Source organism: Dromiciops gliroides, chromosome 2, assembly GCF_019393635.1.
Source record: "Dromiciops gliroides isolate mDroGli1 chromosome 2, mDroGli1.pri, whole genome shotgun sequence".
In the NCBI taxonomy this organism is placed as follows: Eukaryota; Metazoa; Chordata; class Mammalia; order Microbiotheria; family Microbiotheriidae; genus Dromiciops; species Dromiciops gliroides.
In genome coordinates, this window is record NC_057862.1 from 662,703,618 (window position 1) to 662,722,227 (window position 18,610).

The 18,610-nt window shown below is 40.2% G+C and overlaps 1 protein-coding gene and 1 pseudogene across 1 annotated transcript; one reads left to right on the forward strand and one right to left on the reverse strand.

The window, feature by feature from the left end:
• The first annotated feature begins 1,477 nt into the window (after window positions 1-1,477).
• Window positions 1,478-18,610, forward strand: LOC122741064 (zinc finger protein 93-like). The gene is made up of 6 exons (XM_043984129.1): window positions 1,478-1,539; window positions 3,364-3,473; window positions 3,578-3,666; window positions 8,612-8,738; window positions 9,295-9,396; window positions 13,195-18,610. Exons 2-6 carry the CDS (start codon window positions 3,431-3,433, stop codon window positions 14,997-14,999), a joined length of 2,166 nt encoding a protein of 721 aa, XP_043840064.1. The 5' UTR covers window positions 1,478-1,539; window positions 3,364-3,430; the 3' UTR covers window positions 15,000-18,610.
• Window positions 10,218-10,715, reverse strand: LOC122741081 (annotated as a pseudogene).

Here is an 18,610-nt window from a genome sequence, read left to right on the forward strand (position 1 = left end):
GTAGGTATGCCTCAATAAAATATTAACATTCCACAAGAAATTAGGAAATGGATGGATTCTGAGGAACCTGGGAAAACCTGTAAGCCCTTTTGGGGAACAAAGTGAGCAAAACCAGAACAAATTTATACAATGGCTGAAACATGACAAAGAAAAGCTGCTTTGAAAGACTTAAGTATTGTAAGGGGATAAAATTCTAGCTATACTATCTAAAATCTAATGAGTGATTGCCAATAAATTATAAGCTTCAGCAAGAATATTTAAGTGTTTAAGTATTTATTAAAGAGCAAAAGAGCATTAGAATCAGAGAGAAAGGTAGTAATCTAACTATTTCTAAGAGACCCTATCGTCAGACCCACCATGGCGAGGTCAGGAAGCAAAAGAGGAGAAAGAAACCCCTTTGCCAGCATCCTCTTCCTATTTCATGTTCTCCTCCCAGAAATGGGAGGCTCCTCAAGTTGATTGGCTGGTAGTTTTGATAGACAGTACACACTAGCAAATGTCACTTCCTGACACCAAGGACCTGACCACTTGCCCTCAGACACCTTCTCCTCATGGTGGAGCTTTCCTACAGTACCTCTTCAGCAGGTGGTGTCATTCCAATCATTAAAGCATAAAAAAATGTTTATTATTAAAAAACAAAAAACAAAAAAACAAAACTTGGGAGCACCTAGGTGGCAAAGTGGATAAAGTACCCACCCTAGCTGTGTGACCCTGTGCAAGTCACTTAACTCTCATTGCCCCCCCCCCAAAAAAAAAGACTTAAGAACTGATCAGGGAGTATACTGATCAAGGCCAACTCCAGAAAACTCATGATGAACCTTGCATTTTCAGACATGACATATATATGAATCTCTTTTGTGTAACCATGACAACTTGTTCAAGGAGAATTTTTTTAATAGTTATGAAAGTTGGAGAGAATTGTATAAGGAGGGAAGAGCTAGTTTCAATGCAGAAAAAAAAGGTGTCAATTAAATATTTTTAAATGTAAAGATTACAGAACCTCAAAGAAAAACAGACAAGACGGACAGCTTTTGGAACTAAGGTACTAATATATATATATATATATGTTATATACAGTATATACTTTGCATATTTGCACACGTTCTTTCACGTGCATATTTACGTGAATTTATCTTGTAATGACATAGCCCTAGACAAAGAGCATCAGGATTCCTTCTCTCCGTCTTGTCTCTTCTCTCTGTCTCTTAAGCCCTGCCCTCTTCCAAAGTCCCCTATCCCCTCCAAGGCCACCACCACCATTCTACCAGTATCTCGGTATCAAGAATCCATCTGCGACCTCTGGTCCAGACTCCCGCTTATCGCCCCACACATCCGCCCTCCGCCGCCAAACTCTTGCATCCATCCCGAGGCTATTTCCCAGAATCCTTCTAGAGGCGGGACCTGGATCGCAGGCTTGGGTCGCTAGGTATACTGGGAATTGTAGTTCTAGTTTGAATCTGCGCATGCGTAGCTCGGGTTCAGAACCGGCCGGGTTCGGAGCCTTGAGGACTTATCTGGGGGGACCTTCGTTGCCAGAGCGTGAGTGGGGGCTAGGGATTGGAGTGGATTAGTGTTGGCACGCAGGCGCGTGCCGAAGTATTTGAGTGTGTGTTCTCGAGCGTGTGAAAGTGTGTAAGTGTCTGCACCCAGGTATGAAACTGAGATTCTGTAGGCGCTGGTGTGAAAGTGAGTATGAGTGCATGAAAGTGAGTGAGTGAGTGTGTGTGTGTGTGTGTGTGTGTGTGTGTGTGTGAGTGTGAAAGTGAGTGTGTGCAGGAGCGGAAGTGGAGAAGGGGAAGAGGGGGCCGGGATTCGAACCCAAGACCCAGCACCCGAAAGGATGGGGGGTGGGGGATTATCCCTGGAGAGGAGCTGACGGGTCCTCTTGCAGAGGTGACAAGGGAGCCTCCAAAAGGAGGACCGAGCCCTGGGGGGCAGACCAGGACGGATCAGTCAGTCAGCCAGCATTGATTAAGCTTCTTCTGTGTGCACAGCTCAGGGTCGGGGGCCTGGGATCCTAGACAGGAGTCTCCTTGCTGAGAGAGGTGGGCCAGCGTGTAAATAGCCAGGAACCTGCGCACAGCAGAGGGGCTCGGCCGAGTCTGACATTTTCATTGTTTGTTTCATTCATACATTTCATTGGCACAGAGGAGGGGGGTCTCTGTTGCTTTGCTGGTTGTCTAAACTTGACAAAGTGGTGGAGACTAGTGCAGCAGGTGCCTGTAGAGCAGGGCTTCTTAAACTTTTCCCAGTCGCGACCCCTTTTCGCTGGAGAAATTTTTATGCGACCCCGAATACATAGGCATATATAGTAGGGATACATAGCCTTTTACGTTGCCAAATTTTTCGCGACCCCCACATTCAGTTATTCGACCCCACATGGGATTGCGACCTGCAGTTTAAGAAGCTAGGCTGTAGAAGATGTGAAAGGTCATCTCAGAAGGTCTGGAGGCAGGGAGAGCAGAGGCCAGGCTGCAGGGATGAGATGGGAAGAGAAATGATTAGATTTCACAACGGAGGAGAGATGGGGGAGGGGGAGGAGCCAAGAATGAGTGACAGGGAGGATGGGGAGAGAGGATGAGTTCTGTGTTGGACAGGCTGAGTTGGATGAGCCTCCAAGACATCTGAGGTATTCAAGAGGCCGTGGATGATGTGGGACTGCAGTTCAGGAGAGAGGCTGGGGCTGCATCTACAGAGCCAGGAAGCATCTGCTTAGACATGTTCATTACACCCCTGGGAGTTAATGGGGTCACCCAGCCAGATCATGTAGAGGGAGATGCAGAGGGCACAGGACAGAACCTTGGGGTCACCCAGGGTCAGTGGGCATTGCCTAGGTGAGGATCCAGGAGACGGTAGACAGGCAGGAGGAATACCAAGACAGAGAGGAATGAGTGTCCAGGTGAGCAACATGGTCAGAGGCTCTAGGTGTAATGACGCAGCAGAGGGGATGCTCTGCCTCTAGCAGGATCTCCCAGGCTAGTCCTCCTCATTCTCTCCAAAGAAATGAGATTAGGCTGAGGTAACCCATTCTTGACCAGGCCCTGCTTCCCCTCCAGGCTCCCTGCTCCCCCTTCTAGATGTCTGCTAGTAGTTTTTAATAGTAATTAAATTAATCGTTTTGAATAATTAGCAGGATGATAATTAGTCATCATTAGTTTTTAAGTCATTAAATTGATGGCTTTTAATAATTAGCAGAATGACAGTCATCAATAGTTTGTAATATTATTAAAGAATTAAAGAATTTTGCCAGGAATCAAAGTTCACTGGCCTGTAGTTTATAGAGTCTTCTTTCTTTGCTTTTTTGAAAGCTGGGATAAGCTTTGCCCTTGCTCAGTTCTTTGGCACCTCTCATGTTGTTTACAGTGTTTTGGAGTTCCCTTAGAATGACTCCAGAAACCCACCTTTCCAATGACTTTGAGTAGCCTGGTGAATGAGAGCCACTCAGACCAGCAGTTTGAAGGCGGGCCTTTGGGGTGAGTTTTCAGCTCATTTTATTTGCTACTTTTGGCAGCACCCAGCTGGTTTGGGACTGACAGGCGGGATTGATTTCCCTCCTCACTTCTTTCTCCTCCTTCAGTTCTGGCTTCTCAGTGCTCTGCTCCACTCCAAGAAAGAATTAAGGAGGAGAAGGGAATGACTTCTGTGCTCCTAACAGCCAGATCCCAGGTGAGTTCAGATTCATTTTCTCTCTCTCTCTCTCTCTCTCTCTCTCTCTCTCTCTCTCTCTCTCTCTCTCTCTCTCTCTCTCTCCTTCTCCCCCCCTCCCCCCCTCTCTCCCCAAATGCCATCCTTTTTCTCAAAGTATAGAACCTCCTATTTCCCTTGTTTTCTACTGTCTTTAACCAAGTCGTCTCTAGGGTTCTGGACTTCAGTTTTTGTCAGTTTTGGCTGCTGTCACAGGTTAAGAGGAAAGGGCCCTGTGCTAAGACCTGATCTCTCCTTTGAATATTCATTCATTTGTTCAACCTATTATGGAGCCAATACTGACTTAGGTTCTTTGAGGTGATGAAGCCTAAAACCTAGTTCATGTTGTCAGATGGTCTTACAGAGCTGCAAGACAGTCACCCGAAACAGTTTTCAAAAAGAAGTCATCTTGATGAATTTTGTCTTGATACCAAGCTCCATATATTCCTTTCATTTGATTCTCCCATAATGTATAATTCCAGAAGAACCCTGGTGCAGACAGGCGCTCATTATATCCAAACTATTGCAGTAGGCTGCTGGCTGGTATACCTGCCACAGGTCATCCTATATTCATCTAAGTGATCTTCCTAAAGCTCAGGTCTGACTATCACCCTCCTCAGTAAACTGCAGTGATTCCCTATCACCTCAAGGATGTCACAAAAATTTCTAAGTCCGACGAAGAAAGATAAAACAAAGTCTCCAAGCCTTTTAAATATAGGTTTATTAAGAGAGGGTACCAGTCCCTGCGTGACAAAGTCATCATCATTTTCCAATAATCTTATCAGTCTTCTTGCAGCAATAGGGTCATAACTCTGATGCCTGACCCCTTTGTTGAACATAACTTTAATGCATGACCTTTCAGTCAAGCATATCACTCGTGATTTCTAAGACGTCATATTGCTGACTATAATATCCTATTGCTGACTTGACTATAATACCATCTGATATTACTTATCGCTTAATATTGGAAAATATTGACATTGTTAAGTGAGATAGAGACTTAATTTATTAATACAATAAAATATCTAAATATAATAAATCACAAATTTTTAGTTAATAGGTTGATTATGATCATAATTAAATCCCTTTAAATCTCTTATAACTAAGGGGAGGAGAAATCTCATTCACAAGGATCAAATATGCAGTCTTGCTTGGTATCCAGGGCCCTGCATAGCCTAGCCTTCCCCCTACCTTTCTAGTCTTTTTACCCCTCAAAACCCCAACATGTATTTTAGGATCCTGTGACTCAGGCTTCCTTGCTGTTTCTTGTATAAGACGCTCCATCTATGTTTGCAATCCTCTCCCTTCTCATCTCCACCTCCTATATCCTCTGGATTCCTTCAAGTCTCTGTTAAAATGTCACCATCTGCAGGAAGCCTTTCCTAATCCCCTTAAATCTGGTTCCTTCTTTGTTTTGATTCTCTCTAATTTATCCTGTATAGAGTTTGTTCATACATAATTGTTTGCAGATTGTCTCCCCCATTAGACTTTGAGCTCTATGACAACAGGGAGTCTGTCTTGACTTTCTTTTTCTTTCTTTCTTTCTTTCTTTCTTTCTTTCTTTCTTTCTTTCTTTCTTTCTTTCTTTCTTTCTTTCTTTCTTTCTTTCTTTCTTTCTTTCTTTCTTTCTTTCTTTCTTTCTTTCTTCCTTCCTTCCTTCCTTCCTTCCTTCCTTTCTTTTTTTTTTTTTTTGGTAAGGCAATTGGGGTTAAGTGATTTACCCAGGGTCACACAGCTAGTAAGTGTTAAGTGTCTGAGACTGGATTTGAACTCAGGTCTTTGAATCCAGGGCCAGTGCTCTATCCACTGCACCACCTAGCTGCCCCTGTCTTGACTTTCTATGCATCTCTCCCCAGTGCTTAGCACAGCGCCTGGTATGCAATAGAATTTTTTGTTGGTTTGTTTAGAATTTTATTTTCCAAAATACATGTAAAAACAAATTTTGACATCAATTTTTTAAAACGTTGTGTTCTGGGGGAAATCCAGGTGGCGCAGTGGATAAAGCACCGGCCCTGGATTCAGGAGGACCTGAGTTCAAATCCAACCTCAAACACTTGACACTTACTATTTGTGTGACCCTGGACAAGTCACTTAACCCCCATTGCCCCACAAAAAAACAAATATAAACAAAACAAAACAAAAAAACCTTTGTGTTTCAACTTCTCTTCCTCCCTCCCTTCCTACCCTTTACCCCCAAGAACTCAAACAATTCAATATAAGTTATACATGAGTAGTCATGGAAAACATCCCCACATTAGCTAGGTTGTGGGAGAAAACAGATAAAGACAAAACTTCAGATTAAGGAATTGTCAAAAAAAAATGTGCTTCAATCTGTTTTCAGATACCATCAGTTCTTTCTCTGTAGATGGATTGCAATTTTTCATAAGTCCTTCAGAGTTTTATTGGATTATTACCTTGCTAAAAATAACCGCATGCTTCCCAGCAGATCATCTTTCACTATTGCTGTTATTTCGTATACAGTACATTTCACTCTGCTTCAGTTCATGTAGGTTTTTCCAGGTTTTTCTGATAACATCCTGTTCATCATAACTTTTATATAGTACCTTAAACTTGACAAAGAATTTTCTTCACAATAGCCTAGCAAAGTAGGTACCATACATTTTGCCATTATAGTCAATCATCATAACTATTTCCCTCCATCCTATTTCCTTCCCATGATATTTACTCTATTTTCTATCTTCTTTTACCCTATTCCTCCTCAAAAGTGTTTTGCTTCTGACTGCCCCCTCCCCTGTTCTGCTCACCCTTCTTTCACCCTTTCCTCCTTACCCTCTTCCCCTAGGGTTAGATTACTCCTCCCAATTGGCTGTGAATGTTATTCCCTCCTTGAGGCCACTCTGATGAGATTAAGATCTTTGAGCTAATTCTGTGTTCTAAATTTTTCTTCCTCCCTTCCTCCTCAACCCTCCCTATGAAATCAAGCAATTCAATCTAAGTCATACATGTGCAGTTATGCAGAACATCTTCACCTTCCTTGAAAGTATTTTGCTTTTTACTGCTCCCTCTCCCAATCTGCCCTTCCCTTCTTCCCCTCTTCTCCCCCCACCCCTTATTTCCTTCCCCTCCCACTTTCCCTGAGGGCAAAAATAAATTACTATACCAACTTGAGTATGTATGTTATTCCCTCTTTGAGCCAATTCTGATGATAGTAAGGTTCACTCACTCCTCCACTCCTTCCCCCTCTTCCCCTCCCGTCCATAAGCTTTTTTCTTGTTTCCTTCATGTGAGCTACCTCTCCCCTTCTCCTTCCTCCAGTGCATTCCTTCTACCCCTCAACCCTATTTTAAAGATGTCATCCTGGGTTAGCCAGGTGGCACATGGACAAAGCACCAGCCCTGGACTCAGGAGGCCCCAAGCTCAAATCTGGGCCCCAGATATAAAACACCCCACCCTGTTTGCCCCATAAAGAGCAAGGATAAACAAAAAATAAATGCTTTACAGATATCATCCCTTCATATTCAGTTCAGACCTGTGTCCTCTGTCTAAGTGTATTCCTTTCAGCTGCCCTAATACTGAGAAAGTTCTTATGAGTTGTTCCCATGTAAGAATGTAAACAGTTTAATCTTTCAATATCCCTGATGATTTCTTTTTCCTATTTACCTTTTTATGCTTCTCTAGGGTCTTGTATTTGAAAGTCACATTTTCTATTCAGTTCAGGTCTTTTTATCACAAATGCCTGAAAGTCCTCTTTTTTTTATTGAAGTCCCATTTCCCCTCCTTGAAAGATTATACTCAGTTTTGTTGGGTAGGTGATCCTTGGCTGTAGTCCCAGTTCCTTTGCCCTCTGAAATATCATATTCCATGTCCTCTGGTCCGTTAATATAGATTATGCAGTAGACTCTTTTCAGACTTCTCTTGAGTCTTGTATGTTAAGATCAAATTTTCTCTTCAGGGCTGGTCTTTTCATCAGGAAACCTTGAAAGTCCCCAATTTCATTGAATGTCCATCTTTTCCCCTGAAAGAGAATGGTCAGTTTTGCTGGATAATAGATTCTTAGCTGCAATCCAAGTTCCTTTGCCTTCCTGAATATTGTATTCCAAGCTTTGCTATCCTTTAATGTTGAAGCTGCCAGGTCCTGTGCAATCCTAACTGTGGCTCCATGATATTTAAAGTGCTTCTTTCTGGCTTCTTGGAATATTTTCTCCTTCACCTGACAATTCTGGAATCTGACTACAATATTCCTTGGAGTTTTCCTTTTGGGGTCTCTTTCAGGAGGTGATCAGTGGATTCTTTCAATTATGAATTTATCCTCTGATTCTATAATATCAGGGCAGTTTTTAATAATTTCCTGGAATATGGTGTCTAGACTCTTTTTCTGATCATGACTTTCAGGCAGTCCAATAGTTCTCAAATTGTCTGTCCTGGATTTATTTTCCATGTCAGTTGTCTTTCCAATGAGGTATTTCACATTTTCTTCTGTTTTTTTTTTTCATTCTTTTGATTCCGTTTGACTGATTCCTGGTGTCTCATGGAGTCATTAGCTTCCAACTGTCCAATTCAAATTTTTAAGGCATTGTTTTCTTCAGTGAGATTATGTACCTCCTTTTCCATTTGTCCAAATGAATTTTTTAAGGAACTGTTTTCTTCAGTCAATCTTTATGCTTCCTTTTCCAAGCTGCTGATTATTTTTTCATAATTTTCTTGTGTTGCTTTCATTTCTCTCCCCATTTTTTCTTCTACCTCTCTCAATTGATTTTTAAAATCCTTTTTGAACTCTTCTGTACTTTTCTGTAATATTGAGTCTAGTATAAAGTGATATAGCCAATAAGTAATTTCTCCAAAAATATTAAAGTCTGCTTGATGCTTTGAAAAGCAGTGCCCTTGCATTCTGCCAACTTTATGTCTTTCTCATATTCCCCATGAGGGCTGGGCCCTGAGTGAGTAGGTGTCTTGTTTGCTATTTCAGATACCACTAACCTTCCAAGATGTGGCTGTGGACTTCACCTGGGAAGAATGGGGGCTCTTGGAACCTTCTCAGAAGGACATGTACTGGGATGTGATGATGGAGAACTTTGAGAATTTTGTCTCCCTTGGTAAGGATGGCTCTCCCCCCCTCCCCCAGCCCCCGACACATTATCAGCTTCTCCTGGCTTGTCTTTTCATTTCCTTTTGGCTGACTGATGCCTGAAGTGCTTCCCTTCTCATGAAGGGATAATGTCCTGAATTCATGTGATGGAGAGTGATTTCAGAGCTGTTTGGTACCCAGGGTCACTGGTGTTGCTCTCTCTACTTAAGTGAAAGGTGTGTGTGTTGTATGATGGGAAATCAGTAGTTTTATTGTGCTCTCCCTAAGGCTGTGTACCTCTATTACTGACTGTTCATTCCATTCAGTGAGTTTCCCCCAAAGACCTAGCATAGATACTTGGAAGACTTGAAAGGTTTGCATTCTCCTAGCAGAGAATGTGTTAGGATAAAGTCATTTCCTTTGAGCTGGTGACCCACTCCCCATGCTTCCTGGGAACACACTATGGAGGCTACTTCAGGGGTTCTTTGTACTCCCATCTGGGTCTTGCTGGCATGCCAGCCTTCATTCCCTCATGAGAAAGGGGGTAAGATTGAATTCTGGGTTCTCTCCCTTTATTTCCCCAGAAGGAGGCCTTCCTGTTTCCATGCCAGATGTGATTTCCCAGATGGAAAGAATAGGAGCACCAGGGATGGCAGAGGGAGGAGTCCTAATGAGCACTTTCCTAGGTGAGTGATTGAGTGAGGAATGAATACATGGGAAACACTGTAAGCACCAGTCAAATGGTCATTGTAGGTGTGGGACAGGGAGCTGTCCTTCAGGGATCCTAGGTGTTTGCAGAAGCGCTATTTCTATTTCACTTGAGTTCTTCTCTCCCTTGAACTCATCTTTCACTTGTAAAAAAAAAATCCCTTTGCTCACCTCCCTCCATTCATTCCCCTATAGTCTCTGAGAAGGGATTAAAATTTTCTGATACTAACCCTTCTACTCGTACTCTGGATCCCATAATTTTCTTCCTCCTCCTATGTTTATTTTTTCTTTTTTAATCTTTTTTTCAAAACTTTTTGCTTTCAGAAATGTTTTAATGTACCTGTGCAGATATGTATGTATATACATATATTCATGTGTGTGTATACAAATATGTGTGTATACATATATGTGTCTGTGTATACACAAACACATAAGTATGAATCTAACTTGAATCTAAAACAAAATCCTTTCATTGAGCTTATTGTTTGTCCCTATGCCTTGGATTTTTAGTCTTTCCTTTCTTTGTGAGACCCCATCACCACCACCTAAAATATCATCGGCAATCTTCCATTCTCCCTCTCTACCTCCTCTCTTCCCTCTTCTTCTCTTCTCTCCCACCTTCCCTCCAGTCTCTCTCTCCCTCCCTCTGCTCATCTTTCATCTTTCCCTCTGCTAGAAGCTGGCCAGTCCATAGCTGCATGTCTGGACCCACGAGTGGTCATATAATTTCATTTTCTCATATACTCTTTTTTTGTAAAATCTTTATTGAGTAATTGGGGAAAGGTAGGCAGGGTCCAGTTCAGTCCTTCTTGGCAGTGGTCTTCCTCATGGCTGCCAGGACATTACTGAGCTCCTCTCTCATCCTCTTGGCTCGGATGTGAGTTCCCACCCTTTTTTTTTTTTTTAAATTTTTTTTTTTTTTTTGTGGGGCAATGGGGGTTAAGTGACTTGCCCAGGGTCACACAGCTAGTAAGTGTTAAGTGTCTGAGGCTGGATTTGAACTCAGGTATTCCTGAATCCAGGGCCAGCGCTTTAACCACTTCGCCATCTAGCTGCCCCCTCCCCCCACCCTTTTTATGATGAACTTTAGGGCTCGCTTATCCTTGCAGACCTTTAACAATTCCATGGTCCGTCTCTCATAAGGGGCAAACCCACACACCTCCCAGATCATGTCTCTCACAAATTTGGTGTGTTTGGTCAGGTGCCCCTGGCAGCGTCAGTGTCACGGCTTTGAAACATTTTGGGTAATTCTGTGGCCCTTGTTGAGGCCTGTGGCCATGGGGTAGCGGATGGCCATGGCTACAGCATGATTGTTTGTATCTTATATACTTTTCATCCCCTCCCCAAATTCCTCCACCTCTATCCCTGTCTTCTTCCCTTACTGAAATGCTACAATCCAGCTTTTGTCTCATGGCTTGATGGAAAATGATCTTTAAGTTCTCCCTTTGATTTTGTGATAGTATCAATAGTTTATGTATGTAGATCATTTTCTGTCTTACCATGTACTTCTCTGACCTGTAAGATGAGTCATATATGTATTATTATTTGCATTTTATAGTTAAAGCAGCTGAAACTCAGGGAGGTTTTTGCTGTCCATAATTGTCTAGTAACTGTAGTAACTAGGACTCAAACTGAGGCTTGCTTTCTTGTCCTTTTTCTATATCCAGTGTTTTCCTTTTGCTACTCTATCTTCCAAGGTTATTTTCTCAAATTTTAATCTTGTTCCACTCTGCAACATTTCAACTATAACCAACCCTTAATGGCACTTCTCAGGGATGATGCCTATGGAACCCTCAATCTTGTGCAGGTTTTACTAGATGGCAGTTGGGCTACCATTTTGGAAGTGTGTTGGCATAGGGGGAAAAGATGGGTATAGCCAAAGATGGGTTAATGAGGAATATTGAGGCAGGGACTGAAGTCTGGAAAAAGTTAGAGGGATGGCCTGGGAGTCAGTAGATGATAGCCATGAGAATGAGAGATAGTGGTGAAGACAGAGTGAATGGACCACCGAAAAGGAAAAGCTCGTGAGGGTTGATGGTAGAGCGATGATCTGAATTGGATAACAGATTGACTGCTTCTAGTATTCTTGCCATTTTTCAGAGTGTGATGTAATCCCAGCATACAAAGCAGAATTGTTGTGGATATAATCGTGCTGGTTTCAAATTGCTGAATGTTAAATTCAGAGCTAATTGAGGCAGCTAGATGGCGCAGTGGATAGAGCACCGGCCCTGGAGTCAGGAGTACCTGAGTTCAAATCTGGCCTCAGACAATTAACACTTACTAGCTGTGTGACCCTGGGCAAGTCACTTAACCCCAATTGCCTCACCAAAAAAAAAAAAAAAAATTCAGAGCTAATTCAGGCACTCCTTTAGGGAACTCTTAACGAGTTAACATCTAGATATTAGACCAATCATGGTACCTTCCTTTTCTACTGTCTAGTCCATCGCTCTTCTTATACATAAGAATAGCTTGAGGATAACTTGAATCAGTGCTCACTGCTGGTCCATATTCAGCTTGGGGTCAACTAAAATTTCCAGGCCTTTTGAAGATGACCAGCTGCTCAACCACATCTTTACCATCCTATACTTCTATAGTTGCTCTCCTGAGTATAGGAATTCACATTTATCTTTATTAAATTACACATTGTTTATGCTGTCTCATTTTTCTATCCTTCTGAGGTTTTTTATCTTGACTTATTCATTAGGTTTGTCACATATTCTTGTGTCATCAACAGTATGGGTAAGAAAAAAAAAAGTATGGGTAAGAGTGCTCACTATGATTTCATTAGCTTTTTGGCTAAAAACATTGGATAGAGATAAGGTAAAGAAACTTACCTTTACCAAAGTAGGTTGGCCCATTCTCTGCTGCTTATGGGCCGAGGGGGTTAAATACCTTTCCCTGACAGTGTGTGTCAAGAGGAGGGACTCCCAATATGGCTTTCTAATTATCAAGTTAGGTTTCCTTTCTTTGTGTCAACAGCAATTTTGGTAAGAGTACCATTTAGGTTTCATCAAAAATGGTAACTATGGCAGAGCTAGATCCACATTTCTAAGACATAAAACCAGAGAATGTACTGTGGGTTCACAAGAGCTCCATATTCAAGTGTTTTTGGGGAGGTAATTTGGTCAGCTACAAATGTACTGAGTTGTACTCTCTAAGCTACACCTGTTTTATCTTATTATCAAAGACATTTTGAGAGTCTCTTCTAACTGGGTTGCCAAAATCTAGGTGTCTTGATGCCTATAGCAACACCTCATCCAGTGGCCCATGCATCTTATAAATAAAGGAAGTGTGGTTGGTTTGCATAATCTTTTCTTATTGAATTTATGCTGTAATTTAGGAATCAACATTTTTTTTCCTTAAGTGATTATAAATCATTGATTTGGTAGGTTTTCCCTCATATTTTTCTGGAAATTATCTGAAGCTTATTAGTCATTGGTTTACAAAATTAAACTCTTTCTTCTTTCTGATCATGTAGACATTTCCCCAAGTGTTACTAATATTGAAGTTCTGATGCTATGTACAAATACTTTCAGTATTTTGTAATTAATTCTGTTAACTCCTGGATAGCAAGTTGCTCTGTTACTATTTCCTCATCTATTTTGGGCTTAAATTTCCTGGTAATGATTGTTCTCTTATTTCTACATTGATCATTATTCCCTTTCAAGAAAAAATATATAGTCTAGAACTTAGCATAAGTACCTTTACATTGATTAGAGTTCTAAAATTCCCAGTATAGAAGAAAATAGATATTGACATGTTTTTGTTACTTTCAGATTCTCTTAGCCAGAAGACAATATGTGAAACCAAGGAGTCATCTGTAAAGCAGAATATTTTTATGGGACAGTCATTGAAAGAGAGATTCTTAAAGGAAAGGCCCTGGCATTACACCTTGGGAGAAACTTGGAATTGTGATGTCAGGTTAGAAAGGCAGAAGGAAAACCAAGAAACACAGTCTCCGGAGGTAACAATCACTAATGAATCTGTTCACAAATGTCATATATTTGGGAGAAAACTCAGTCTGGGATCAGTTATTAATCTACAACAGAGAGTTCATATAGGAGAAAGTCTTCCTAAATACAGTACACTTGGAAGAAATTTGAAGCAGTTCTTTGACCCACTTAAACCTAAGAGAATCTCCACTGGGAAGAAACTGAAGTATAATAAATGCAGGAAGCCCTTTAGTTATCAGTCAAACTTGATTCTTTACCATAGATCACATCCTCAAGGGCAACCCCATAAATGTAATGAATGTAACAAATCCTTCAGCAAGAAAGGAAGCCTTAATGCACACAAACTAATTCATACTGGAGAGAAACATTTTGAATGTAGTGCCTGTGGGAGAGGCTTCAGACACCATTCATCCCTTAAACAACATCAAATAATTCATATTGGTGAGAAACCCTATAAATGCAATGAATGTGGGAAGGGCTTTAGCCGGAGGGGAATCCTTAAGACACATAAATTAAGTCATACTAGAGAAAAACACCTGAAATGTAATGTATGTGGGAAAGGCTTCAGGTATCCTATATCCCTTAGAGTACATAAGAAAATGCATACTGGAGAGAAACCACATATATGTAATGAATGTGGGAAAGCTTTCATCCTTAAGGGAAACTTTCTAAATCATAAGAGATTTCATTCAGGTGAGATGCCATTTGAATGTAATGAATGTGGAAAAGCCTTCATGCTAAGGAGAGATTTTAATAAACATAAGAGAATTCATACTGGTGAGAAACCTTATATATGCAATGAATGTGGGAAAGCCTTCAGGTGGAATGGAAGCCTTAAATCACATAAGAGAATTCATACTGGAGAGAAACCCTATGTATGTAATGAATGTGGGAAAGCATTCACCAATTATCAAAGCCTAACTTATCATCAAATATTTCACCCTGGAGAGAAAATTTTTCAGTGTAATGAATGTGAGAAAGCATTCACGCAGAGGGCAAATCTTAATCGACATAAGAGAATTCACACTGGAGAGAAACCCTATATATGTAACCAATGTGGAAAAGCCTTTATTGTGATGGGAAACCTTAAAAGACATATGAGAATTCATACTGGAGAGAAGCCCTATAAATGTAGTGATTGTGGAAAAGCTTTTACCAATCATCAAAGCCTAATTCATCATCAAACAACTCATACTGGCGAGAAAACCTTTCAGTGCAATGAATGTAAGAAAGTCTTTGCTACAAGAGGAAACCTTAACATACATAAGAAAGTTCATACTGGAGAGAAACCCTATGTGTGTAATGAATGTGGGAAAGCATTCAACCTCAAGGGAAATTTGAATATACATAAAAAAATTCATACTGGAGAGAAACCCTTTGAATGTAGTGATTGTGGAAAAGCCTTCAGACAGAATGGAAGTCTTAAAAGACATAAAAGAATTCATACTGGAGAGAAACCCTATGAATGTAATGAATGTGGAAAAGCCTTCACCAATCAACAAAGCCTAATTTACCATCAAGTATATCATACTAGGGAGAGGCCCTTTCAATGCAATGAATGTGGGAAAGCCTTCATCCAGAAAGGAAAACTTAATAGACATTCAAGAACTCATAAGGGAAGCCTTTAATCAGATGGGAAAAACTAATGCATATGAAATAACTCATACTCAGAAAAACACATTGAATTTAATTAATGTTGCAAAACCTTAAGGCAGAAGGGAAAATATAGAATATATTTAAAAATCCATGTATAAAAACCCTATAAATATAATTATGAAATTCTAGGTTCCCATCGATATTTTATAGCAATGAGAAGCTATCAGTATGAGAAATGACTCATCCTGGAGAGAAAACTTTTCATACAATGAATGTAAGAAAGTCTTTGCCATAAGAGGAAACCTTATTGTACATATAAGAAAGTTCATACTGGAGAGAAACCTTATGTATGTTATAAGTATAGGTAAGCCTTCAGTTAGAAGGGAAGCCTTAATTCATGTAAAAACACTCATGAAATGATCTTTGAATTTTAGTACTATGGAAAGACTTTCACCAATAATCAAAATCTAACCCAATGTTAAATATTTTCAGTACTTAAGAGAAATCCTTCCAGTGTGATGAATGTCAAAAAGCTTTCAAATGGAGTGGAAACCTAAAAGAACATCACAATTCTTATTAGTGATCAACTTTTGGATTGTAATGAATGTAGAAGAGTCTATGGTCCAAATGTTTTTGTACATAATAAAATTCATAGTACAGGAAACCTTTGAATATAAACAACATGGGGAGATGCTTAGGTCTAGCCTATTGCTAGGGGAACTTCAGATAATTTGTACTGGATAAAAACCCATTTAAACGTAAGGAAATTGGGAAAGCCTTCAGAAAGAGTATTATTGCACATCAATGAATTCATACTGGAGAGAAACCCTTTCAGAGTAACTGAAGTAAGGGCAGAATATTGTCAGCATAGGCTAAGGGAGTAGCTGCTGTTGGAGGTGAGGGGAGGCAGAATCTGAGAAGCTAATGTGCCTTCTTTGAGAATGATGTTCTGTGGGGGCAGCTAGGTGGTACAGTGGATAAAGCACTGGCCCTGGATTCAGGAAGACCTGAGTTCAAATGCAGCCTCAGACACTTAACACTTAGTAGCTGTGTGACCCTGGGCAAGTCACTTAACCCTCATTGCCCCACTCCCTCCTCAAAAAAAGGAAAAGAAAGAAAGAGAATGATGTTCTGAGAACCAAAGGGGAAGCCAGGATGAATTCAGATAGAAGATTGAGTTATATATTCTACTTTAACCTAAAGAGATGAACAAGAATAGAAATTGTAAAGAGGTAGATTTCAGTTCATTTTAAAATCTAAGGAGGCCTGGAAAGCTTGAGTCTAACTGAAAAGTAGCAGTTAATGCATAATAAGGCAGGAGTGTGGGACCCATGTGTTTCACTTAACTCTTGTTCTGATTCCCAGTTCACATGCCACTCTGAGGGAAGTCTCAGGCATAATATGAACCTTAATTCTCCAACCTCTACAACACACCTGTGGGGCATTAGAAGTAATTATCTAAGAAAAACATTTTGAGGATATGGGATCAGGATGTATACTATAATGGGAGTACTCAAAAAGACTGCATTTAATCTATTCCTGCATCAAATTAATGCATAATGTGATTCAATTCGTATGTTTTACCTTAATGATTTGCCTTTTACCCTCTATTTGAAGCACTAGATCACAAAATCTTTGACATTAATGTAACAAAAACTATGCGTGTAGGAAGCTGAGAGAAGAGGGTAGTGCATTTTTAAATCCTTCATTTTGCTGGTTTTTAAAATACCAAATTTTAAAAATAAGTAAATTGAGTACTTCTGTATTCACAGTAGATCCGAAAAAAGATGTTCTAACTCAAAGTCAGATAGTAACTAGTACCATGAGCTTAAAATCAGCATCAGACAATAGGATTCAAAAGAGAAGACTGGGCTTGGGACATTTTACTGATATTTATTCATTCCTCAAATGGATGTGATGTGTCCTAATATGCACTAAAAGTGTCAGCCTGCCCTTTATAGGGAAAGGCATTTTATTATATTAGATGGGAACAGAGAAGAGTACGTAACTCTTTTTTTTTTTTTTAGTGAGGCAATTGGGGTTAAGTGACTTGCCCAGGATCACACAGCTAGTCCACCCCATGCTCTGTTAAGTGTCTGAGGCCGGATTTGAACTCAGGTACTCCTGACTCCAGGGCCGGTGCTCTATCCACTGCACCACCTAGCTGCCCCAGAGTACGTAACTCTTAATGCCGAAAGGTAGCAGAGTATAGCTCAGTGACTGTGAGATCATTTTAGAGGCAACATTGGAGAGTTTAAGTGTGACATCTAGCAAAGATGGTGTGATACATGGTCATTAACATGACCAGAACATTTTAGCAGTTCTGAAATCTGGAGATACATCACCCCAGTCACACGTGTGCCATGGCTCTATCAGCTCTTGATGCATTTCCTTTCATATTATGTGTGCTTTGTCCATATTTGTTCCCAGGTTATGCGTGTACTCTCCATATTCTTTCCATCTTCTCTTCTGATAACCTGTGAGAAAATGTGCCCCAGGTGTGCATGGGGAGTATTTTGTTACTTTATTTGCTATGCTGTTAGATTAAATACCTTTTGTTTTGAGTTATTCTGTCTTATACCTGTCTGGAAAAAGTAAATGTGCTTTTTGGGACATGCAAGCTGTTTTTGAGAGGGTGCTGATAAACAGATTGACTCAAACCTGGTGTTGATTTTCTGAGGAGCCTGCAGTGGGAGAGGCAGGTATTATATTAGGGACAATCATTCTGACTTACAGAGGGTTTTCCTCTTCAGATTCAAATTGTACCACATAACCTTCCCAACTCTTAGATTCTTTTAGTTGATTTTTAGTGGTTGGACTAGAAAAATATTCTAGTAGGAAAACCTTAAGAGCACAAATGGTATATGATAGAAGCAAAATATGGGGAAAATCTAGGGATTGGAAAGATAGGTTAAATCCAACATGGAGATAGATGACAAGAAAAGTAAGAGGTTGAGTGAGTAACATGTTAATAAGGGAGACTGTAGACTTAACCCTGAAAAGACCCTAGCATGAGTTGATAATGGAGGGGACTCCCAGGAAGAAATTTAAAGTAAGAGCCAAAGTAGGGATTGCTTTTTTTTAAAAAAAAGTTATAATAGCTGTCTACTTATGTAATTTTCTATTTTAAAATCCCATTAATCTGTTTGTGGACTTGAAGCCTACACTAGAATGTATCTTAATCTTCTAGAAACCTAAAGACCCTAAGGGAAATAGCTTTGACTTGAACTGGCATATGGATATTTACTGTAATAGAAAAAAGCAGAAACAAAACCAAAAAAAGCACACACACAATACAAAAAACTCCCCAAACGAAAACAAGATATCCCCACAAAACCCAAAATTATAACAATAATGTAAAGTGAATATGGATAGGTAGCAAATCTCTGGTGAAATAGATTGATCGTTATTAGTGCCATGCAAGGCCCTCTATTTTGTTACCAACAGATAAACTAATTGCTTTTTTAGAGGACTGTATTCTGTAACTAGGTTTGTTTGGCTATTTGTTATGAAGTATTGTGTCATAACAATATATCAATACATTAAAAAAATGCCATGGGGGGGCGGCTAGGTGGCGCAGTGGATAGAGCACCGGCCCTGGAGTCAGGAGTACCTGAGTTCAAATCCGGCCTCAGACAATTAA